This window comes from Rattus rattus, chromosome 11 (genome assembly GCF_011064425.1).
Source record: "Rattus rattus isolate New Zealand chromosome 11, Rrattus_CSIRO_v1, whole genome shotgun sequence".
NCBI classification, from domain to species: Eukaryota; Metazoa; Chordata; class Mammalia; order Rodentia; family Muridae; genus Rattus; species Rattus rattus.
In genome coordinates, this window is record NC_046164.1 from 69,545,313 (window position 1) to 69,569,230 (window position 23,918).

The following is a 23,918-nucleotide window of genomic DNA, read 5'->3' on the forward strand; positions in this document are numbered from 1 at the left end:
CTCCTCCCACCCACAAATCAAGGTTTTTAGGCGAAATCAGCAAGCATTCTATGATTAGCTCCCTGGAGCCTCCCTCCCACAAGAGGGCATGTCCCTTTCTTGAGTAGGCGGGGCTCCTCGAGGGTTAGGGGGCAGGTTGGCTTTTATCTGCCTTCTCTCCTCCCCGCCAGCATCCCTTCTCCAGTGTCTGGCGCTGACGATTGTAACCCGACTCCTGCGCTGGTTCCTCACCGCTCACCCCCCTCCGCCCCCCAGCCGCTGGGCCCAGCAGCGCCACTCGCGCTCCCCGAGTGCCACATCACTGCGCCCTCCCGCGCATCCGCGCATCTGTGCCCACCATGCCTACAACGCCGCTGCTGCTGGCTGCGCTGGCTGCTTTGGCCGCGCTGGCCGTTGCTGCGTACCCCAGCTGCTCGCCTGGACCTGACCCCTCCGGTAGGGTCCCAGCCGCTCTTCTGGGTAGATTTAGATACCCCTCCCTTCACCCACCTGGGAACTTTTCTCTCCTTATGGGTCGCAGAACTACCGCCTGGATAGAATGTCCCGAGGGTGCCACATTGTGACCCTTAGCCAATAGAGAAAACTGTTGGGGCACTGGGCTTTCTCAGCATCTGAGCCAGAGACCCCAGGGAGACAGCAGAGCTGGGAGGTATCGAGCACCAGCCACTGCCTAGCAGGCACCTGGACTGGTGGGATTCAAAAGCAGGTCAGAGTGAGCAGGTGCCAGGACTGCAGGACCTCCCTGCAGTGCCCTCTCCTTCCAGGAATGGGGAGGTGCTGGCCACAAAAGACTCCTGACCCTTCAAAACTCCTGGCTGCAATGTGGATAACATTTTATTTCCGGGAGTGGCCCAGAGAAAGGTGGAATGTTTCAGCAGGGATAGGACAGGGAGAAGGAGGGACATCCAGGGATCATAACTGAGGGTCCTGAGGGTGGGTCTGGAGTCTGGTGCCTCGCCAGAAGCTGGGCTCCAGTTTCCCTCTTATCTGGGTGGGGGTACATCTACTTCACACCCTTTATGTCTTTATCAATAGCAACCACCCGAGTCTAGCTGGAGGCCCCAGGGTCTTCAGAGCCCATGGTATCAGGTGTAGAATTTTAAGAGCTAGGATTTGTGGTCACCTGAGAGCCTGCCTGCTCTAGCCAGGTGGATGCTGGGAACACAATGCCTCTTTTCTTTCCTACCCCGGCCTCCCCTGGACCTGCATCCACCCTGCTGTAGATTAGACAGTTCAGGCCAGTTGGCAAGTAGGTACACGTGCGAGTATGTGTGGACCTGTGTGCGGACCATGCCTGCCTAGCACTGCTAAAACCTGTAGTGGAGGACTTGTCTCTGAACTTTTGCTATCCCAGAAAATGCATAGAAGCAAAAGCTGCTACAGGAAGTCTTTCTGGGTCTGCTCTGCACCAGGAGTACTAGCCTCAGACCAAGGCTGTCTTACAGACACCCACTTCCTCACTGAGACAGGGCACACAGGTGAGCTCTGTCCCTGGCTGGGCTGGGCATCACCACGACACATCAGGGAATATTTCTGGAGGGAGGGAATAACTTCTTTGGGTCCAGTCTTCCTCTATAGGAACATGCATGGAAGTTTAGAAAGCTTTTAGATCTGGAAACTTCTGGGTTGGCCTGGCAGCTTCCACCCACGCTGCACATCTAAGGGTGGCCACCCGGCTACCCTCACCCAATCTCTGTGTCCCAGGGGCTTGGTGCAAGCCTGGCATGCACTTCTCTGCCCAGTGTCTTCATTGATGGAGGACTCTGGCTCCTCACTGAGCCTGAGTTGGGGTTCACAGCCTTTACTCTGCTCTGACTGGGGACGGGCATCCTGCTCTGCCATCCCAGGGCACTCTGACTGCTCCGTTAGAGGGGCTGGGCCATCGAAAAGGGAAGGTTGAACCGAGGGCAGCTTCCATCTCTGCCATGAAGAAATGCTGCCACCTTGTGGTCGATGAAGGTCCGCCATGTGGGCTGCTAAGAAAGACTGAGAAAAACAATAAAACCCCAATTCTCTGGAATATTAGTTCAATATTTTCTCATTAGCATAAAATTATGACCGGAGTATGTCCAGAGTTCTATTGCTGTGGTAAAATACCATGACCAAAAGCAACTCGGGGTTGGTTTGGCTTACACCTCCTGAGGAAAGTCTAGGCAGGAACCTGGAAGCAGGAGCTGATGCAGAGGCCACAAAGGAGTACTGCTTACTGGGTTCCCATGGCTCCCTCAGACTATTTCTTACACACCCCAGTCCCTCAGACTATTTCTTACACACCCCAGTCCCTCAGACTATTTCTGACACACCCCAGTCCCTCAGACTATTTCTTACACACCCCAGTCCCTCAGACTATTTCTTACACTATCCCAGCCGCCAAACTCTCCACACCAATCACTGACCAAGAAAATGTCTTGCAAACTTGGCTACGAGCCATCCCACAGTTGAGGGTCCCTCTTCCCAGGTGACTCCAGTTTGTGCAAACTTGATCAACCAAACAAAATATAATAGCGCAGACCACGTCACCTTCTTTTAAAGCACTAGGTCCGAATTTTGCCATGGATTTCGCCTTGCTGGTCTCAGGCCTTGGACATCCAGAGCAGACAAGATGGAGGGGCTTTCGACGCTGCAGCAGGCCCTCTATGTTCTAAGGAGCTGTGGGTTCAGGCATCAGGGTCTCAGTGTGTGTTGCGGGTGGCAGGAGGTGAGGGAGCAGTCGTGATGATCCACGGTGTCTGTGGCTATGACACAGCAGATGGCAAGATGGAGGGCCTCTGGGTAAGCGGCTCCTTCTTTTGCTTTGTGCATGAAAATCGAAGGCCTGGAGAGACTCACCCAGCTAGAAGAGGTGCGATTTCATTCTGTAGATGGCTGCGTAATCCCCAGACACATGGCCCTACTCTGGGTCCCTCCTCTGTCTCATTTTTTTTTCTTTTTTTCAGAGCTGGGGACCGAACCCAGGGCCTTGCGCTTGCTAGGCAAGCGCTCTACCACTGAGCTAAATCCCCAACCCCCCTCCTCTGTCTTATTCACTTCACTTTACCATGACAAGAAGAGATCTCAAGTTCTAAGCCCAGGAGCTGTGAATGGCTCTCACTTAAGAATAGGGTCTTTCTAGGTGACCTAAACCTGATGGTGAGCATTTTTAGAGGTAAAGTGGGGCTCCAAGAACAGATTGGAGTGAGGCAGCCATTAAGTCAAGGACACTGGGAATCCTCAGGGACTGGGCAAGGCAAGGAGTCCTCTGTGGGCCTTTAGCAGGTGCACGCTGGTCACATTTTGCTCTGACTGCAGCATCCAGAGCTTTGGCAGGCGAATTTCCACTGCTGTTGTCCACTTAGTCTGTGGTGTTTTGTCACGCCAGCTCTAGCCGACAGGTCTGTCATCTTTGGTGTGGTGGAAGCTTGGAAATAGTCGGGATTAACTTGGTGGTTGCTTGCCCCTGGCCACCCCTTTGAGCCCTGGTCAAGTGCTGTTGCCTGAGAGTGTTGTCACTGCAGTCAGTACTTCCTTCTACACACTGTGTGCCCAAGCTATGTCATGCAGACACACCCATGAGTTACCTCATTGTCCCCTCAGCTGCCCCATCAGACAGCATTACTGTTTTTCTCTCAGTGTTCAACAAGGAAACGGGCACGGGACATGTTACTCTCTGAACGTGTTTCCTCATCTGCAATCCAGAGAGAATGGAAGGGATATAAAGTCATCAAGTTCTCTCTTCTGATCCCTGAAGAGTGGTCCAATCTCAGGGGCAGGTCCTCGGTGACTTTGCAGAACAGCTTAGGTACAGCCGGCACCTGGTAACCTTGCCTTAAGTTTCCCTGAGGCCGTCAGAGGACCCAGGGACAAGTTCAAGTTGATTTTTCTATTCACTCTCATCAGGGTCTCACTGAGCACCTAGGCTCCTACAGAGTGAGCCTGGCCGTGCCCTGTGTGATCCTGGAGCTGCAGGAGCAAGGGGAGGTGACTGAAATCACCCCCTTGAGCTGACTGGCTTCCTTCTGCATCCGCCTTGCTCTAAAGTCAGTGTAGAACAAGATGGCGCCCAGACTGTGAGTCCTGGGAGTGGTATCTCTGGATGCAGCGGCTCGCAGGGCCCTGCACAGGGTGGGAGTCACACCAGGTCCCCCAGGGGATCCCTTCTCCGGTCCCAACATTGCAGATCGTCTGGGCTTCACTGACAGCAGATGATGGTCCCATGTTCTCGGCAGAGGTCAGGTCAGTTTCCCTTCACGGTTCTCGACAGTGTTGACACACTGTGTCCTCCTCTGCTGTGAGTGGTGAGGGCACATGTCTGGGACACAGAGCTTAGCAGTCTTCTGAGCAGGATCAGCCAAGTGCTTTGAGATCCCTGCATGAGGAAACCAGAGCCTCAGGCCACTTGCATGTGCAGCAGGGGGTCGCGAGACGCCCCCTTTGCCTGCTTGTGATCGCTCCACGTGTGTTGTAGTGGATTTGTTTTCAGGGGTAGGCACCTGCTCTCTTTTCTATCAGGGTAAAGGCTGTGAACCTCCCCAGGGGTACATTCACAAGACTTGACCTATTGTGTGTGGCCTGGAGCAGAGATAGTAGGGACAGATATTATTAAACTGTGGGATGTTGTTCTTGGGTCACGTCATTGTTAGATGTGGGCCAGCATCTAGAGCTTTTATAATGTATCCCAAAAGTGATTATTATAAGCCTCATATAAAAAACTCATAAGAATAGTAAAGTGATACTTGCCCAGGCTCCCACTGCATGGGCAGGTGAATCCAGAGGCATCCACGCCAGAGGCTGGGCTCCTCTGTTCTCCGCTGCACTGACTCATGGTCAGGGCTCTTTACAGCATGGCTAGTGTAAGGAGGGGTGGATGTTCTGGAGTACCAGGGGCCTCTTGTGGCCTGGTAGTCACCAGATCTACATCGTAAGAGAGTCTGTGTGAATTTCCCTGATAGTTGAAAGGGTAGAAACTGGGCGTGCCATGCACTCCTGTAATCCCAGCATCTGTGAAGAAGGGAGGAAGGCCAGGAGTTCACGATCATCTGCAGCTACAAGGAGCGTACAAGACCACCTGGGCTACATGGAATCCTGTCTCAAAGCAGCAAACCCAAGCCCCCAACTCAAAGATATTAAAATCCTCAGGTGTTCTGCGAGTGCTGGGCAGGGGTATGGTGTCTCCAATGCTGCCCGTCTTATGAGAGCCTGGGAGTAGGATCCTGACTGAGGCAGCCTGGCACATAGTAGGTACACTGAGCACAGTAGGTTTGGGTAACCAGGGTAGGGCTGAGTCCTTGCTGTGTTCTCTATAGGTGACAGGCATAGGTGGCTCGCTCCTGTGTGCATGACTTTAGATCTTGAGAAAAGCCTATGGGTGCTGTGCCCCTGCTAGGCTCCTGGACACTGCCAGGTTCCATCTGCAGAGGACGGAGGACAGGCATTTGCTATGGTCCCTAAGCCAGCAGGGTCTGTCTCCCTTTCCATGCATATACACCTGCTCCTGAGAGACTCCTCTTTTGGCTATGGTCATTCTACCACACTTTTGGCCCTTCCTGGCACAAACCATCAGAGTGCTTCCTGACCCTACACCACGGCCGGTCCAGTTTAGACCTGATGCAAAGTTTCCTCCTTGGCTCCTTCTCCTTGTACACAGGATGCCTATCAGGTGCTTGACTGAATGTGGCCGCTGGTGTTCATAGGGGTTTTATGACCCCTTCTGAATCTTACTGTGGAGCCCATGAGGCCTGGCCCCCGGGAGGCTCTTGAGACCCCACAGTTGCAAGGATAGTTTTGTGTCTTATTTTTATTTTTTGCTAAAAAGGGGGTCCCAAACTCACACAGCACTGAGACCCCCATATTCCTTCAGTGTTCTTTGGGACTAGGTAGCCTGCTTGGATGGCTCCTTGAATGACGCTCAGTCTTGAGTACAGGGTGGTGGGAGCCATGGGCACAGTCTGAGGCTGATGGCTCAGGACACTGTGGGAGCTGATGCATGGCTGGCTCTGGGGATGTGCGGGCACAGGGCCCTCCAGGTTGGTTCCAGGCTGGGCTGGAGCAGTGCCAGCACAGCCATTTCTTAGGCAAGCCCTATGATTTGTCAGACTCTGGCTGCTTCGAGCTCAGGTCAGCAGTGCAAACCAGGGGCATGAAGGGAACAGAGGACAGGGCTTGTCATCAGTGAGTGCCCAGCAAAGGCAGTGAGGGGAAAGGTGTGTACCATCATCTGTCGCTAATCAGGGTTGTCTCTTTTCCCAGGTAAATGTCAGAGACTGGCCTCCACACACAGTGGTAGGTACCACCCCAGCCCTGCTTTGTCTCGTAGGAACTCCACGTTCCCCTGACCCCCATGCTGTCAAAGCAGAGGTGCTGGCTTCGGATATGGCTAGCAGGGCAGGCACAGAGGATCTGGTGAAGTGAGACTAAGCAGGAGAATAGCCTGCCCTGCCTGCCCTGCCTGCCCTGCCTGCCCTGCCTGCCCTGCCTGCCCTGCCTGCCCAGCGTGGCCTGGAGGCAATGCTAGGGTCCCTCCGAGGTCAGCCCTGTGTTTGTCTCTTGCTATAAGATTCTTCCCTTTCCATGGTGGGGAGATGTTATGCTCAGGGGAGAGCTCAGGGCCTCCTGCATGTTATTCACAGGCTGTGTTTCTAATCCACACCCCACATCAGAGAAGCCACCCTCAGCTTCTGGTCCTGAAGGCCCAGCTGGGTTTGTAAACTTGGACATGCCCTTCCTGAGGTGAGCAGGAGAGGTAGGCATCTTGCTTAGTGACTTGAAAGCTATGATTCAAAACTCTCAGGCCAAGGCTGAGGAGACGCCTCTCTCCCACCAGCTGTGCACATCTGGTGTCTTCTATACAGAGATTTATAAAATGGGGAAGCATTTCCTCTGTAGAACAGCAGCGCCATAGCTGAGCTCCGTGGCTTGTGTTTGTCATCCCAGCATTCAGTAGGCCAAGGCAGGGATTACCATGAGTTTAGAGCCAACTTGGTCTATGTAGAAGTTCTAGGCTAGCCTGGGCTACAGAGTGAGGGCTGTCTCCAAAAATAAACCAAGAAGCTGGCTGACAAGATGGCTCAGTGGGTAGAGGTGTCTGCTGCCAAGATTTACCGTCTGAGTTAAATCCCTGGGGTCCACACAATAGAAGAAAAGAACTGACTTTTGCAAGTTGTCCTTTGATGTCCCTGCTCCTGCTGTGGTGTGGACCACCTATAAATAAATGAATTAAACAAACAAACACCAAACCAACCAACAAACAAAAAACAAGGCCAATTGTGCATGCTTTTAATCCCAACACTCAAGAGGCAGAGATGGGCAAATCTCCAAGAGTTCAAGGCCAGCCCGATCTACAAAGCAAGTTCCAGAACAGCCGGGGCTGTTATACAGAGAAATTCAAACAAACAAACAAAGAACAACAACAACGAAAACCAAACCCAAAATAAAAACCCCAAACCCCAAAGGCCAGAAAATAAGGCCCAAATCAACATATCTAAAATGCTCTGAGTGGAAGAAAGATGGACGTGAACAGCCATGTCCTTCCCATGCGATGATGGTAAGATCTGCGTCAGTACCACATAATGTCTCTGATGGGGCAGTGCAGATGGTAGGTGGCAGAGGGAGAGACTAGAGTGAAGGTCATGACTCTGTGCCCAGCGGCTTCCTGTTCAGAAGTGTTTAGAAGTCTAGAAGGCTTTGCCCGACAAATGGTGGTTGCAGGAGGTAGGGCCACCCATGTTGGTCCAGCACAAAGCATCTAACATCACAGGAGCTGGCCTCCTTTGGCCTGGCCTACAATGTCCTTGTAACAAGAGGAGAGACATAGCCAGGCCTGCCATGTGCATTCTGAGAGGACTTAACCTTGTCCTGAGGACGGGATAGTCCACATGAGATGGGTTCTCATGAACAACTCTCCTTTTGGCCTGTATGAGGGGGCTCCTGCTTTTGACAATCCACTGGCCTCATCATGCATCCTCAGGCAGGGCAGGCTGCCTGCTCCCCTTCTGCTGGTCCCTTTGCCATCCTGGCCCACTTTCTGGTAGGTAGCTGGCTGGGTGCAGTTCCTTCAGAACCCCTTGCTGTGTCTCCCACGGACCCTGCTCCCTCCACGGCAGCCCTGCCCTTGTCTCTCCCCACAGACTGGGTGCTTCATTGTTGCAAGCCCTGGTCTTAGGTGGTATCGACCGGAGCATGGGTCATCATGTGACCTGCTGACTCTCCTTCTCCAGCCACCTGCGTGGACCTGCATCTCAGGACCTGTGCGGATGCGGCCTATAACCATACATCATTCCCCACACCCCTGGAGCACCGTTCGTGGGAGGCAGTGGAGGCCAGCCCTGAATACACGCTGTTGGGTGTGCTGCACTTTCTCCTGGAGGGTCAGTGCAACCCTGATCTGCGGCTGCTAGGGTGCTCTGTGCTGGCCCCCAGATGCCAAGGAGGCCACATACAAAGGCCCTGCCGCCGTGTCTGTGAGGGCCTGCGGGAGGCCTGCCAGCCAGCCTTTGACGCCATCGACATGGCCTGGCCCTACTTCCTAGACTGTGCCCAATACTTCGCACCAGAGGAGGAAGGCTGCTATGACCCTCTCGAACAGCTCCGGGGTAAGGCAAGGCTTTGGGGGTACTCCAGGCTGCCCATTAGCTCTGGGAGTTACTGTTTGGGTAGACAGGTGTCAGGGGTCTGGTAGGGCTATGTGACACACAGAAAGATGAATTGAATCTGGGATAGCACAGGCAAGAGAGAGAGGAGCCACATCCTGGTGCTGGCCCTGCTCCCTGTAGACGGGTACCATTCGGTCCTATGAAGGTTTATCTTATTGGTGAGAAACCGAAGGCTTCTGCATCCATGGACTTGGAGGGAGGGGCCTTGGAGTGAAGAGCATCTTATCAAAAGGGGAAAGTGCCCATCCAGACCCGTGAAGGATCCTGTCCATGGAAAGGCCTATGCCCAGCAAACAAATGGGCCATGAACAGAGTAGACAGAGTGACCAGCTACAGCCACCTTCAGAACTGCACCGCACAGGTATGTCCCTGGACAGGGAATGTCTCAGACGTCCTGGCCAAAGCTGGGCCTGAAGGATGATGTGGGCCATGTGATGTGAGTCACTCTCCAGGCACAGACTGTTGGACGTCAGGGGATGCGGTACAAGCTGCAGAGAGGAGGGCTTGCTTTTCTCCAGGGCCAACCTGTGACGGAGGAATGGGCTACACTGAATGCTAGAGTGAGTGGCTCATCTCAGGAGGTGTGTGGAGTCTCAGGGGGCCACTTCGCACAGTGCCTTAGTGAGCATGGCCCTTTCTGCCCCTGGTGCAGTGCCTTAGTGAGCACGGCCCCTTCTGTCCCTATCTGCACCTTTCACCTGAGGGGTAAGAAGGAGGACACTGGGAATCAGTACCCACTGTGCCACCATGGCCCATGGGGCTTTCTGTGGGACAGACACAAGGCCTCCCATACTGTCCCGGACAGGGGTCACCAACAATGCTTCCATCTTGCTTTGCAAGCCCTTAGTCTTCTGTTGCAGTTGGGAAATGGAGGCCCAAGGAAGCAGATAGAGCAATGGTTTCCATTGGAGTCACCGTGACCAGCCATTGGTGGATGGGCTTGTTTGTACAGCCGCATCTTTTGGGTGCCTACTGTGTGCTGAGACATAAAGGCTGTGGGAAGGGTGCAGACCCAGCAAAGCATGTGTGGGTGGCTGCCAGGGGCTGCGCCATGCTGAGCCTGGTCTCGGAGCCTGGTCCTGCGCTGGAGAGGGCAGGTTGGGTTCAAGTGCAGGCGCAGTGGGTGCTGGCCAGCGGGAGTTGTGTCCATGATGGGCTCAGGTGCGGAGGCAGCAAGCAAGGATGGTGAGGAGGAAGGAAGGCAACTGGCTTAGCTGAGCCTGTTGCCCCAAGAGAGCCCAGGCCCTGGAGAGGGATTATTTTGAAACCACCAAATTGCTGGGTTCATCAGCTCTTTTCTCCTCAGCAACCATTTTGAGCAAAAAGGAAACCACAAGTAGAGACAACGTTAACTCTCTGTGGCCCTGGACAGCCTGCAGGGACCTGCCTCAAGTTTCTTCAGCCATCAGGGCTGAGGGGGACCTCCAGGCTGCTATCCACTGGGCTTCTTCTATGAGAGGAACAGGGAAATGGGCAGGGGGAGAGACAGGCATGACCAACACTGTCCCAGCCCCCTCTTCTTTGTGGGAGTCCCCCTGTACCAGAAACATTTGGAAACAATCTCAGCAGACTACAGACTGTGGGGAACCACTCTTAGCCATGCCGCTGCCTGGCCCATGTGAGTGTTGACACAGCATAGGCCATAGTACCCTTAAGTAGGGAGGGATGCAGAGCTGTGTCAGGGCCCCCATGGCAGGGTTATGTCAGACAACCACGGCTTAAAGGCAGATTAATGAGATGGCCGCCTCTCATTGTTTTCTGTAGGTCGGGGATTCCTAGGTGCACCTTCTCTTGAACTTTCATATTTGAAAGCTCCCAGGTGGGCACCCACATCTTGCTGTCACTTTTACACTGGAATGCAGACATGGTTCATATACGTCTCCCGGGCACCATCCCTGGCTGGCTTGTGGCAGTGCCATCCAGGCGGTCCATGTGTCATCCCACAGCCCACTTGTACAGCATTAGAGCTGTGTGTGCCATGAGCAAGTATTCAGTGCACACCCCAGCCACAGTTCCAATTCCTTCCCCAGGAGAGCTGGATGTCGAGGAGGCTCTACCCTCTGGCCTGCCACCTACCTTCATTCGCTTCGCCCACCACTCCTATGCCCAGATGGTCCGGGTGCTGAAGAGGACAGCGGCCCGCTGCTCCCAGGTGGCCAAGACGTACAGCATCGGGCGCAGCTTCGAAGGCAAGGACCTGGTAGTCATCGAGTTCTCAAGCCGCCCAGGCCAGCATGAACTGAGTGAGTGACCCTGTGAGGCCCGGGTGTGATTCCGCCCCTGGGAGCAGGGCGCAGACCCACTTAGCCTTGGGATGCGCAAGTTGGGAATCCTCTGGAGTCCTCCTCTACTTTTAATCTCTGCACACTTTTAATCCCTGCACTTGGGGAGCAGAGACAGGAGGATCTTTGTGAGTTTGAGGCCAGCCTTGTCTACATAATGAGTTCCAGGAGAGCCAGGACTACATAGAGACTCTGTTTTTTGGGTGGGGGATTTCTTTAGAAAAGCCATATCACTTGAGTTTGGGAGCATAGAAATGAGTTGGTCTCATCCTAACAGACACTTGTCCGAGGAGACTGAGTAACAGCAAGATGACAGTGTAGAGACTCTGTCTTTGGGAAAGTGCAAAGTTTTCTGAGAGATTGGAGGCTGGAGGGACTAGGGCAGGTCCTGGAGGGGACACTGGGTCAATGGGCCATGACTTCCAGAGCTTCAGTCCTAGACCCTTGATGTGGAACATGTCACCATCACCACCTGAAGTCTTGTGAGTCACGGACCTGTGCAGGTCTGGGTTCTGGTTCCTTTCTCTCTGTTCTTCTGAAGCAGTTTGCAAGGCTGGTGGTGTGGACACAGTGGGTCTTTCACATCAAGGCCCAGTGATGCTAGGTGTGGAGACCTGCTTTGAGGCCCAGAGCCTTCAGGACTTCTTTGCTAGGGTGCAAATTAGGACTCTAATTTCATTACAGTAATTGCTAGTGGTTCAGAGCTGGAGAAGAGACACCAAGCTGAATGTATCCAGGGCTCTAGGATGTCCTAACAGAGACTTGGCTTGGACCTCCATCTGCTGTGAGAGTAGGACTTGGTGACACTGAAAGTTCCTATTCCCAGCACTGAGAACATCCCCAAGGCTCTCCCTTGGTCCCATTCCCCCAGCCCATAACCCCATTGCCATATTGGTGTAACAGGGCCCATCCTTCCCTCTAGTTCCAGCAGTCTCTGAGTCTGTGGATTAGGACTCTGCTGGGCTGTCCACCCACATCCAGCTTTCAGCTTGTCAGACTGAGCAGTGTGGACATCATAAGCCCAAAGGCCCTGTCTCTCATGGGGCCAGAGGTCATCAAGTCACCTCTGGCCTCCTGCAGAGAATGAGCATTTCCTTGTTGTTTTCACCTTCGGATGTGGAGTCTGAAGGGTGTGGATGTTCACACTCACAGCTGAGTGTTGCTGGGACAAACAGGTCTGCTTTCCAATGAACAACATTAGATATAGCAAGTAGGAGTGACTCTCCATGGCCATGCTGAAGAAGGCTGCCAGGCCTAGTCTAGTGTTGCTGTGATAAAGCCTTCACCCATCCTTTCACTCATTAATCCGTCCACCCACTCACCCACACGTGCCCTTTCCTCTGGCCATCATTCGATATTTTATTCATTCACATATCCATCCACCAATCCACTTATCCATTCACTTATCATCCATCTATCCACCTGCCAGCCCATCTATCCAGAGTCCCATCCATTTATCTATTTATTCATTTGTTCTTCCATCTTCTATTTAACCAACCCATAAACACATCCATCCACCCAACCATCCATCCACCCAACCATCCATCCACTCAACCATCCATCCATCCATCCATCCATCCACCCAACTATCCATCCACCCATCCATCCACCCAACCATCCATCCATCCATCCATCCACCCGCCCGCCCGCCCATCCATCCATCCACTCATCCATCTATCTATCCATCCATCCATCATCATCTATCTATCTATCTATCTATCTATCTATCTATCTATCCATTCATCTATCTATTCACTCATCCATCATCCAACCATCCACTCATCCGTCTATCTATCCACTCATCCATCTGTCTATCCATCCGTCTACCCACTCATCTGCTCATTCATGCATCTATTCATCCTCCCTTTCCAGAGCCCAATGTTTTACTAATTAGGCACTGATGTGCTTGACTTTTTGCACAAACACGGGCAATAGGTGTCAATAGAGGTCACACACATCAATGACACCCTATATTCTCATAGCATCCTTTACTTATGCTAACAGTTGTGATGAAACATAAGATATGAGCTCAAGAATTGAGTGTCCAGATAGCTCATTACGCCCAGAGACTCTTGAGTCAAAGCGAGTAGGAATCCCTCCCAGTATACCCGGCACGCCCTTGCTAGACCCTGTCTGTGAGACCACGCCCCGTATAACAGTTTCTTCCTGCAGTGGAGCCTGAGGTGAAGCTCATTGGGAACATCCATGGCAACGAGGTGGCAGGACGGGAAATACTCATCTACCTGGCCCAGTACCTGTGTTCCGAGTACCTGCTGGGCAACCCCCGCATCCAGCGCCTGCTGAACACCACCCGCATCCACCTGCTGCCGTCCATGAACCCTGATGGCTATGAGGTGGCGGCTGCAGAGGTAGGAATTCCCGCTGCCTGCAGAAGGGCTGCCTCCTCCAGCACTTGTAACCTTTGACTTTACTCCTCATAGTTGAGGGTCTATTTGCAGCCGTCTCCCTAGCTGAGCAGGGCTGAGCAAAACCAGTGGTCCGGCGACATTCTGCCAGATGGACGGGCAGGATGTGTACTGAAAGAGCAGAGCTGCGGTGTATTGCTTTAGGACAGGGCTGAGGATGTAGCCAAACAGGCAAGATAAGATAGAGTCCCGAGGAGAGAGTGTGCTGACGGAGGATTAGAGAAGCTCTCTAGAGGAACAGAGTGACATGGACAAGAGCCAGTCTCTAGAGGAACAGACATGGGCAAGAGCCAATGGAAGCAAGAGGCTATGGAGGGCACAGGTGTTCCATGCATGGGAGAATACTTCCGGGCCATGATGCTAGTGTTGAGGGAAAGGATATGTGGAGGCGAAGGAGGTGGGAGGAAGGGCAAAGGTGAAGCCACAGAAGCCACAGTCCTGCCAGAACCTCTGTCCAGCTGAAGCCTGAGCTGGAAGATGTGGGGTGGGAGATGTGGATTCTTGACTGGGCCCTTGTGTTCAGGGTGCTGGCTACAACGGCTGGACCAGTGGGAGGCAGAATGCACAGAACCTGGATCTGAACCGCAACTTCCCTGACCTCACGTCAGAGTACTACCGGCTGGCCTCCACTCGCGGTGTGCGCACGGACCACATCCCCATCTCGCAATACTACTGGTGGGGTAAGGTAGGAGCTGTGTGGCCCCTCCCTAGGGCGCTGGCCCCTCCCTAGGGCGCTGGCCCCTCTGAGCCTCAGTATTTGGCCTGTAGGGTAGGCCCATCCCTTGTTGGGGCAGTAACAATGTATCGAGTGCCCCAGTGTTCAGCACAGATGGTGTGAGTCTGCATCCTGCTGGAGCGCTCACGGCCCAGATACTTTCCCAGAAGCCCTGAGTCCTCTCTCAAGAATGGGTTTGACAGGAGCCCTCTCCTCTGTTCGAGTGTAACCTGCTTTATGTTAGGACCATTACTGAAGCTAGTGGGGTCTACTCAACACAGCCACTGGATGCTCAGGAGCTGCAGGGGCAGAGAGCTCCTCAGCTTCCAGGAGAGGTTACCTGACCAGGAGAGGCAAAGTGGACTCCAGGCTGAAGGACCAGCACATACTCTGCAACACAGACATTGGGAAAGACAGACATTGGGGCCCAGAGAAGGCATAATCTTGAAAGCAGTGCTCCAACCCCGGCAGGTGGCCCCCGAGACCAAGGCCATCATGAAGTGGATACAGACCATCCCCTTCGTCCTCTCAGCCAGCCTGCATGGGGGTGACCTGGTGGTATCCTACCCCTTCGACTTCTCCAAGCACCCCCATGAGGAGAAGATGTTTTCTCCCACTCCGGATGAGAAGGTGAGAGGCGGACACCATGCCGAGGCTGAACAGGTCTTCTGCTGGCACGGCCATTTCTGTTCTAGCTCATAGGCATGGCTGAACCCTCGGGAGCCTCTTCGCTTGCTTCTCTCATATCCAGGAAATGCCCTGTAGAGCAGAGAGCAGTCTTCCTTTTCAGTGTCCTCAACCTTAGGGAGGAGCTCTGGCCCTGTGTTGTGTCTCTCATGTTGTTCCAGATCTCACCAGCAGGGGGCAGTGCTGCCACATGCATGGGGTCCAGTGGGCTCTGAACTGGGTTCTCTGCCTGGGCTCCAGCTTAGGTGCAGAGGTTAGGGGCGGGGCTCTGGCCCTGCTGCTGCTCATGGGGGTCCTTGGGTAAGACTTTTTAGGATTACTTTCTTCACAGTCTGTGAGACCGAGTGACATTGGGACCCTTCCAGGCACTCCCGCCCTTAAAGCTGCCTTGCTCTGCCGCCCAACCCTATATTTGTTGTGATTTGGGACAGGAAACTGATCATTCTTCCCAGTGTGGATGAGAAAGCTGGCAGAGGGAGGGAAGGGCTCAGCAGTGCCCGGTGTCCTCCAGGTCTGGAGCCAATCCTCCATTCCCTCTTGTATTTCTGGAGGCTGCAAGCTCCCATACCAGGAGCGTCCTGTGCAGGTCTGGGCTAGCTTTGGTCTCCTGGGGAGTCAGATAGGAGCAGAGCCTGGTGTGCTTTCGAGGGCAGTTTTCATTTCAAACCTAGGGGAAAGGACCTGGAGGCAGGAACCACCAAGACAGACAGGGGCAGACACCAGGCTCTCTGATCTCTGAGCAACCCAGCCAGGGCTGCCCCTGAGCCCTGTTGAATACTTGTACATCAAACTGGTCTTACCCAGAACCTTCCTGGGTCACAGTGGAGAAGGAACTTCTTCCTCCTACTTAGTCCAGAGAGGAAGACAAAACAGACAAAGGAACAAAAACAAGCAAAACAACAATAACAACAAAACACGCCAGGACAGGACACTCAGCTTCCATGAAGAGTCCCAGAGGCTGGGGCACAGTGTACATAGACGTGTGTGAATACGTCTGCAGTTATGTTTGCATTTGCATATGTATATGGCTGTGCTCCCATGTGTGTCAGGGGAGGAACCCCAGCCTGGCCTAGACTTAGAGGGGGTTTCCCTTAGGGGGCAGTGGAGAACAAGGGCAAGGATGGGGAAGACCCTCCCAAGTATGGAAGGGTGCTTCAGGCACAGGCTGTCTGAGACCTCTATGCAGCCAGACTGGGCTCAGTGCCTCACACTTGTCAGCTGCAATAGGTGTGCCAGCAGTGTCCATATCTTCTGACTTCTCAGCCCCAAGTCTGCCCATCGGCTCACCCACTCGTTCATTCAGTCATTCACCCATTCACTCATTCATTTACTTATCCATTCCCCCATTCATGCACCCACTCTCTCCCCCACTTCATTCATTCAGTCCTTCACTCAATTATTCATTCACTCATTTACGCTCATTCATACATTCACTTGCACACCCATTCAGTGTGGGGGTCTCAGATCGTGTGCCTCCTTAGAGGGGATGCACCCCCTGGGTGGGCAGGTGTGCTCTGAGCAGGAGCCCCTCTGTGCCCAGCCTCTCAGCCTCAGTGCCTGGGGATATCTGTAGCGGGGAGGTTCACCTCAATGGGTCCCACTAGAGTCAGAAGAAATGAGCCTGCTCCCCAGACATCAATCCTCAATCAATAATGGTGTAGCCTGCAGCCAGTGGCAGGCTCTGTGGAAACCACAGTCTCAGGAGAGGTGGGGAGAGTGTGTGAGGGAAGGAGCTGGCTGGGTGTCCCAAGAGATATCTTTGCCAGTGTTCCATCCTGCCAGGAGAGTCCTGGGAGCCACACTCATAGCCCTCAGCCCTTCTTACTTGCCACAGCCCTAGGAGTCAGCGCAGCTGCAGCTCACCATGGCAATTAGGCATTTGCTGGGAGGTCAGGAACTGTGCCCAGTGACCTGGGTTCCTGGGTCTCTGTAGTTGTTCTGCCCCTTCCCCCTTTGTTCCTTCATTCTTTCTTTCATTCCTGTCTTTGTTCATTCCTCCTTTCCTTTTTTTAAAATTTATTTATTATATTTAAGTACACTGTAGCTGTCTTCAGACACACCAGAAGAGGGCATCAGATTCCATTACAGATGGTTGGGAGCCACCATGTGGTTGCTGGGAATTGAACTCAGGACCTCTGGAAGAGCAGTCAGTGCTCTAACCGCTGAGCCATCTCTCCAGCACCCCTTTCTGGGTTTTTTGTTTGTTTGTTTGTTTGTTTTGTTTTGCCTTTGATACATAGTTTCTCTGTGTAGCCCTGGCTGCCCTGAACTTATTCTGTAGACCAGGCTGGCCTCAAACTCAGAGATCTACCTGCCTCTGCCTCCCGAATGCTGGGATTAAAAGCGAGTGCCACCACACCCGCCCCTGGCTGCCATCATCTACACTCCTCATGTCTGCAGTCAGGCCACGCCTCTGCCCACATAGTCTGCAGTCAGGCCACGCCTCTGCCCAGTCAGGCCAGCCCCTGCAGTCAGGCCACGCCTCTACCCACATAGTCTGCAGTCAGGCCACGCCTCTTTATATCCTTGCTCTTAGCCAGGCATAAGTTTCATGCGCCCAGGATTTGGGGGACCATGGCTATAACCTCCTTCCAGCCTCCACCCATAGGACCGTGGAGGAACATGGGATGAGATAGAAGAGTGGGGTCAGTCCAGGTGCTGGCCTAACGTTTAGATAGATGGAGGAGGACTGCAGAACACCCACCTTCCTTCTCCTTCTTCATCTCCAGATGTTTAAGCTGCTGGCCAGAGCCTATGCTGATGTCCACCCCATGATGATGGACAGGTCGGAGAACAGGTGTGGGGGCAACTTCCTGAAGCGGGGGAGCATCATCAACGGGGCGGACTGGTACAGCTTCACTGGAGGTGCGGCCTGAGCAGGCGGGTGGGCGGGGCCTCCCTCAGCAGAGCCCTGGCACTCTCTGCAGAGTCCGGTTGGAGTCTTAGTCACCATCTTCCTGGAGAAGGGGAACTAGGATGAGCTGGTCCTGTGACTTTTGGCAGCTACTGTTGAATTTATTTTATAATCAGCCATGTGGTGATTCCACTCGTGACCCAACCCTTGCTGCTTGTTAGGGGTTGAACAGGGCTGCTAGGAGCAGTGGCAGAGCCCCGGAGAAGCTGACAGAGGACTTTTTGGTTCTGTGTAACAGGTCCTAATGGTTGGGATGTATTTACTGTGTAAATATCAGGGCACTTGTACTCTAAGGCTTCGGGGTTTTCCCAAGCTCAGCCTCTGAGTCCTCACTGGCTGCTATGTGGTGGGTAAAGGTGTCACGTGCACTGCGGGAGGCACATGCTATGCACACCCCGGGGCACCCACTGAAGGGCCCCCTCCCCCACAGCAACAGCCACTGTTCATCTGATTCCTGCTGTACCCCAGCACACTTGGACCATTCTGCAATGGACAAGAGGGCAAGAGACAGATTCACAAGGCCTGTGTTAGCAAGGCCGGGGCTTGCTCGCCTGACAAACCTGTCTCCCCACAATCCTACTCAGGCAGCCGATGGCTACCTTTCTCATGTGCTCCAAAGCTACTGTTTGGCCCTTTCATGCTACCAGGGACTAGCACATGCCATCTTCTGGGGCATGAGAGCTTCCCTTCTCCCCAGGATTCAGGTAGATTGGCTCCCCAGATGCCAGACAAGGTCCTACTGTTGAGGCCGAACTGGAGAGACCAGTAGGCTTCCTTCCAGCAGCCAGCAAGGCTGGATCGTGGCAGTCATGAAGACTGTGGCAGTGGTAGCTACAACAGAAGAGTTCATAAATGCAAAAGTCCTTAGAACGGAGGGAGAGGGCATTGTAGTTCCCCTGACTACTCTCCTGGGAAATGATCAGGTCTCCTTGGGCTGCTGTAAGTCTGGGCTACTGTCTGCTGTGGTCATTGTCAGACCCAATAGCTGGGACACAGAGGCCCATGTGGTACCCTGGCTAGTTCCTCTGGGAGAACAACATTCTAATCCCAAGGACTCTGTTACCCACCTGTCTGAAATCAAAGTTTACCTCTGTGGCCCGGTCAGGGCCTTCTACTCCTGTCCTTGGGTTGTGCATGGGAGAACAGTGGCTGAGCAAATCATCTCTACGTGCAAAGTGGTGCAGGGCCTGGAGTCTTGGGCCTGCCGCAGGCTCTGTGCCCTTGACACCCAGCTGCCCACCCCACAGGTATGTCTGACTTCAACTACCTACACACCAACTGCTTTGAGATCACAGTGGAGCTGGGCTGTGTGAAGTTCCCGCCAGAGGAGGCGCTCTACGGCCTGTGGCAACACAACAAGGAGCCCCTACTGAACTTCCTGGAGATGGTGAGCCCTGCCCTCTGGAAGCTTGCTCTGGTGGTGATGGAGACCAGCTCCACCCTTAGGCTTTGTCTTCCTGGCTCTGTCTGGGGCTCGGTGGAAGCATCTGTTGGTGACTTCTCTGACTCTCCATTCAAGACTGGGGCTTCCTAAACATATCTCTTCCCACACACCCTGAGGAATGTCAGGTAGATGCCCATCGGGTAAGAATCTCATACCTGTCAAGCACAATTGCTAAAGGGAGCAAGGGGGCTGGCAGCCTTTCAGAGGGGCTGGCAGCCTGGAGGGGGTGCTGGCCAGCCTCCAAACCCTGGGGGTTATCAGGAAGAAGCAGGTGAATCAAGCTGAATTTTGCTGGAAGAAAAACCAGGCAGGAGCGGGTACTCTCTGAGAAGACGGGGTGCAGTAGGCAACTCAGTGAGGCACTGGAGACCTACAGGGTCCCTTCCAGAGAAGGTGAGTGTGGCTGCAGGAGTGAAGAGGGCATTTTGTATGGGAGGGTCTCAGAGGTGATGATTCTGGGATACAGGCTGTTCACACATCAGAGGCCTCCAGGCTGACTGGGTAGACTGCCTGAGCGTACCTGCTTATCTGCATTGAGGTCATGTGGGCATAGGTGGGCAGGCAGTGATGGGGTGGCTGGAAATACATCCTCAGAGTCTTCCATTGGATTCTTGGGCTAGGGTCTGCTGGGTCAGAGGAAATAGGTACCTGAGCCCAGTGCTTCACCTGGCACAGCTCACACGAGTGCTATGGAGCAGGCACGGAGAGCTATAGAGACATAACTCCTCCGGAAGAAATCGGCACATTCAGATGCAACGTGGCTGTGGCAAGTGCACAGTGCTCTACGGTTGGTCCCGCCCCTAGAAGGCCCTGTCCTAGGCAGCCCCACCCCTAGATGATAGGGCTTGAGAGAACGGTCAGTGTGGCCACAGAGTCACATGGCTATGACAGAGTGAGAGAGAGAGCAAAAGGAGTGGCCCAATGTGGCTTGGCAGTTGCCTAGAATTTAAGTCTAGACTTTGTGCCCCCAAGCTCATCATTGAGCCCTGTTTGTTTTTCCTAGAGCGATCAGGAACCTTCCACCAGGTAAGAACAGGTCAGAGCCTTGCTAGAGCAGCAGCAATGGGAAGAAGACAGCCCCAGGTAGCACAGAGTGTGGCCATGTGGCTATGTGTTTTCTGTGGTAGCTGGCATGTCATTCAGGTAGGGCTTGGGGCAAAGCTTAGGCCTTTCTGTGGTCGCCTGGGGAAAACGAGTTAGGAGGGGCTTTGGTGGGACTGGGATCGCTCCGTGGATATTGTACATGAAGTCTCGTGTATGAAGATTTAATGGCAAGCGGAGAGGTGGCCAGTCGGGCAGCACTTGGCTTACTCTGAGACAGATGACCCCCAGGAAATCGGGCTTGGATCCTGATAAGGATCGGGTCTGTCAAGGCCAATTGAGGCCACTTTCACAGTGATCCTGAGCAGGCCCAGGGGTGCGGGGCGGAAGAGGCAGAAGCAAGACTTCCTGCTGCACAGCTCCAGGCCCCAGGGTGGCAGAAGAGGACCCCAGTTGAAGTGCAGACCAGAGACTAGGCAACTGGAGGGAGGCCTCCCATGGACAGGCCCTGTTTCCTTGAGGGGCAGAGGAGACACAGATGCCCACTCAGGAAAACCCAGCAGGGAGAGAGAAGCTGGGCTATGGGGTCATCGGGAATGACATCCTGGAGGCTGAGGAGTGGGGGTATCTGAGGGGTGGGAGAAGGAGCCAGTCAGGGCTGATGTCCAGAACATTCTAAGATGGCAAAGGTGTGGAGGGTGAGTGGATGACAGAGGTCATGTTGGGGAACCAGAGGCTTGCCGTGGCCTCTGACTCAAGGGGTGGCTTTATTCAGGTCAGCTGAGCTGGTGTCATGTGTAGGATTCAGTGCCTTTCTGCGAGTGAGGAGGAGCTGGGGTAGCACGGCAGCCTCTGCACTGTCAGTTTTCCTCAACCAACAACTTTGCATTTAAAACCCCTCCTCTTGCTCCCCAGGTTAGCGGTTCTAGTTTCTGCTCCACAGAACAGCAATCCAGGCTCAGGAGCACCCAGGCGGTGGTCACCCGTCCAGGGGCAGCCAGCTAGCACTTACATGTTCATGTCATGAGAGTTGAGCTCCCATCCCGTGCCAGCCACATTCTACATGCCCTCTTTCCCCCAACATTCAACACTGTTGTGCTTGTTTCTAAACTGCAGGTGAGAGGTGACTAGATTGTTATGTCTGCCTCAACGCCACTGGGGGATAAGGAAGGAGGGTGGCAGCCACTGAGAGACACTGGCTCTGAGCATTGGGGACATCTGGGATTATAGTAGTTCATAGTAGGGCTGAGTCTGTCCCGCTCTGTGGCTGTCCTCCATGGGTCCTGGGTTCTACTCTGAGGATACTCACCAGGAGTCTGGTGTGTAGACAAACACATGCAGCAAGTGTAAGTAGTGGGTTGGGGGTTCGAGGCCCTGGTTTGTGTCCTTACTAGGCTTCCTTCTAGAACCTCTGCTCGGAAGGAACCATGAATGCCTGCCTAGGCTAGGAAGGTATTGACGCTCAGATGCTGAGGACAGAGAGTAAAGGTTGTCCGCAGTGTCTGGGGTCAGGAAGGAAGTGAACATGACCCTTAGACAGAGCTGCAGTGTCAGCCCAACAACCCAGAACATACGAGACAGGTTGCCAGAGATACCTCAAACAGAAAACAAGGCTTTCAGAATGACTGTACTCGACTATACAAGCAGAATCCCAACTCAGGATCCCGCGGGCACTGGTGCGAGTGACACTGGGGTTAAACATTACCTCTGTACCTTCTCTCTGGTGCCTTTAGGTACACCGAGGCATCAAGGGTGTGGTGACAGATAAATACGGAAAGCCCGTCAAAAATGCACGGATTCTAGTGAAAGGCATCCGCCATGACGTCACCACAGGTGAGCAGCAGCCTGCACCCGTCAGTGGGTGAGGCCAGAGCAGGGCTCCTACTTCACCAGGTTCTCTATCCATTCTCGGCCGGGTTGGTGAGGGAGGGGGGCAGATCCTGGAGCTACCCCCCTCAGGGGTCCTATTCATTCAGGACCCAAGGTTCATGCTGGGACGCTGTGGGTAGCATGTTTAGTTATTTTGCCTGTTGCTGGGACAAAATCCCTGGCAAGAAGCAACCTAAGGAGGAAAGGGTTAATTTAGTCTCCGAGTTCATCCATCCTAGAGAAGACATGGTTATAGGCTCTACCTTCTAAAGGTTCCACAACCTTCCAAAACTGCACCCCTAACTGGGCACCAATTGTTCAAACACATGAGCGTATGGGGAACACTTCTCATTGGGCCCACGACACTCTGAAAGTTGATTTTGTCTCACATGGGCTTTGGTTGTCCTTGGGCCTTTCCCAGCTGGAATCATAGTCCCCAGTGCTGGAGAAGTGGCTCTTGCAGAGGACCCAGGTTAAATTCCCAGCACATCTGGTGATTCATAGCCACCTGTAACTCCAGTTGCAGAGGATTCAATGCCCTCTTCTGACCTCTGAGGGCACTATGTGTGCATGTGGTACAAATGCATACATGTAGGCAAAAGATTCAACTTCATAAAAATAAAAAAATATTTTAAATGCAATTAAAAATGGATGTCTATAATATGGGACTTGGTGACAACATTGTCTGGTAGAGGGAAAACTTGCAAGTTAAATGCCTGAGGACATGGTGAAGCCTGCCAGGAAGAGGTGGCACCTAAGTAGGGCTTTGAGGTATGAATAGGAGTCTATGAAGAGGTGGAGGACATTCTAGGAGGCAAATGCTCATCCCATCCTGTGCTAAGGCCCATCTACCCCCATCTGTCATGTAACCTTCTCACCCTGACTATCATACTTCTGCCTCAGCCTGAAGCCCTCTGAGAATTGTTTCTATTCTCTTTGAAGCCCCTGATGGTGACTATTGGAGACTCCTTCCCCCGGGTTCACACATCGTCATTGCTCAGGCCCCTGGCTACTCCAAGGTAATGAAAAGAGTCACCATTCCCTTGCGCATGAAGAGGGCCGGCCGTGTGGACTTCATCCTTCAGCCTCTGGGGATAGGACCTAAGAACTTCCTTCCTGGACCTTCAAGAGCCTTACCTCGGTCCCTGGATCCACAGGGAGAGCCTGCACAGCTGGATTTTGAGCCCCCCAGGGCGCGTAGGCAGCCAGCTAGTGGGAGCAAGCCATGGTGGTGGGCTTACTTCACATCCCTGAGTCCACACAAGCCACGCTGGCTTCTTAAGTACTAGCACCCCTCTCAGGCCCAGCCCTGATGTCCACCTCCACAGCCCAGGCTTCTGTCTGGAGTCTGCCAGCCACAGACATCACACACAGCCTCTGCGGCTTATTAAAGCGTGTTTACCCACTGTGATGAAAGGCTCTGTGTAGAGCGGGAAGGAACTGGGTCCTGCCTACTGAGGCAACTCAGACTGGCCGTAGTGAAAAAGGCTCTAGGTGGAGCTCTCTCTGCCCCCAGTAGTAGAACTGGAATTATCTGGGCAAGGCCCACAGGACCGCCATCCTTTCTCTGGTCTTGGAGGCTGAGCTCTGGATCCCGCTGCTGCAGGTTAAGTGGCCAAGAATCCTCTGGATGGGAAGAGTAGGGAGACACAGGTGAGTCCAAGGCAGGATCAAGGCCTCAAAGGCAGAAGAGTTAGCACTGGAATCAATGCAGCTTGACTAAAATCTGCCTTTGCGGGGCTCACAGAATCCATGGGGTCTGACTCTGGGGCCCAGTTCTCCTTGGGCTTCCTTCATTCTTATGTTGCTGCCAGCTCAGGTCCAGAGACCTTCCATGATCCCACGTTCTCCTTAGTTGGTCTTCATCTCTCTCACCATAAGGGTATAGCACCAGTCCCGGGATTTACCAGATT

At 53.5% G+C, this 23,918-nt stretch overlaps 1 protein-coding gene across 1 annotated transcript; it reads left to right on the forward strand.

Annotated features, from left to right (window-relative positions):
- The first annotated feature begins 338 nt into the window (after window positions 1–338).
- Window positions 339–23,416, forward strand: Cpz (carboxypeptidase Z). Its single transcript, XM_032916277.1, has 11 exons — window positions 339–435; window positions 6,226–6,258; window positions 8,193–8,567; window positions 10,658–10,870; window positions 13,082–13,278; window positions 13,859–14,020; window positions 14,522–14,680; window positions 17,467–17,602; window positions 18,899–19,038; window positions 21,870–21,969; window positions 22,948–23,416. The coding sequence occupies exons 1-11, from the start codon at window positions 339–341 to the stop codon at window positions 23,292–23,294; spliced, it is 1,959 nt and encodes a 652-aa protein (XP_032772168.1). The 3' UTR covers window positions 23,295–23,416.
- The last annotated feature ends 502 nt before the right edge of the window (window positions 23,417–23,918 follow it).

What these genes read in the sequence shown, in the direction of transcription:
- Cpz (XM_032916277.1), top strand. Translation starts at nt 339, where the DNA reads ATGCCTACAACGCCGCTGCTGCTGGCTGCGCTGGCTGCTTTGGCCGCG. An exon ending in AATACTACTGGTGGGGTAAG is followed by an intron (nt 14,021 to 14,521) that starts GTAGGAGCTGTG and finishes CAACCCCGGCAG; the next exon opens with GTGGCCCCCGAGACCAAGGC. An exon ending in TACTGAACTTCCTGGAGATG is followed by an intron (nt 19,039 to 21,869) that starts GTGAGCCCTGCC and finishes TGGTGCCTTTAG; the next exon opens with GTACACCGAGGCATCAAGGG.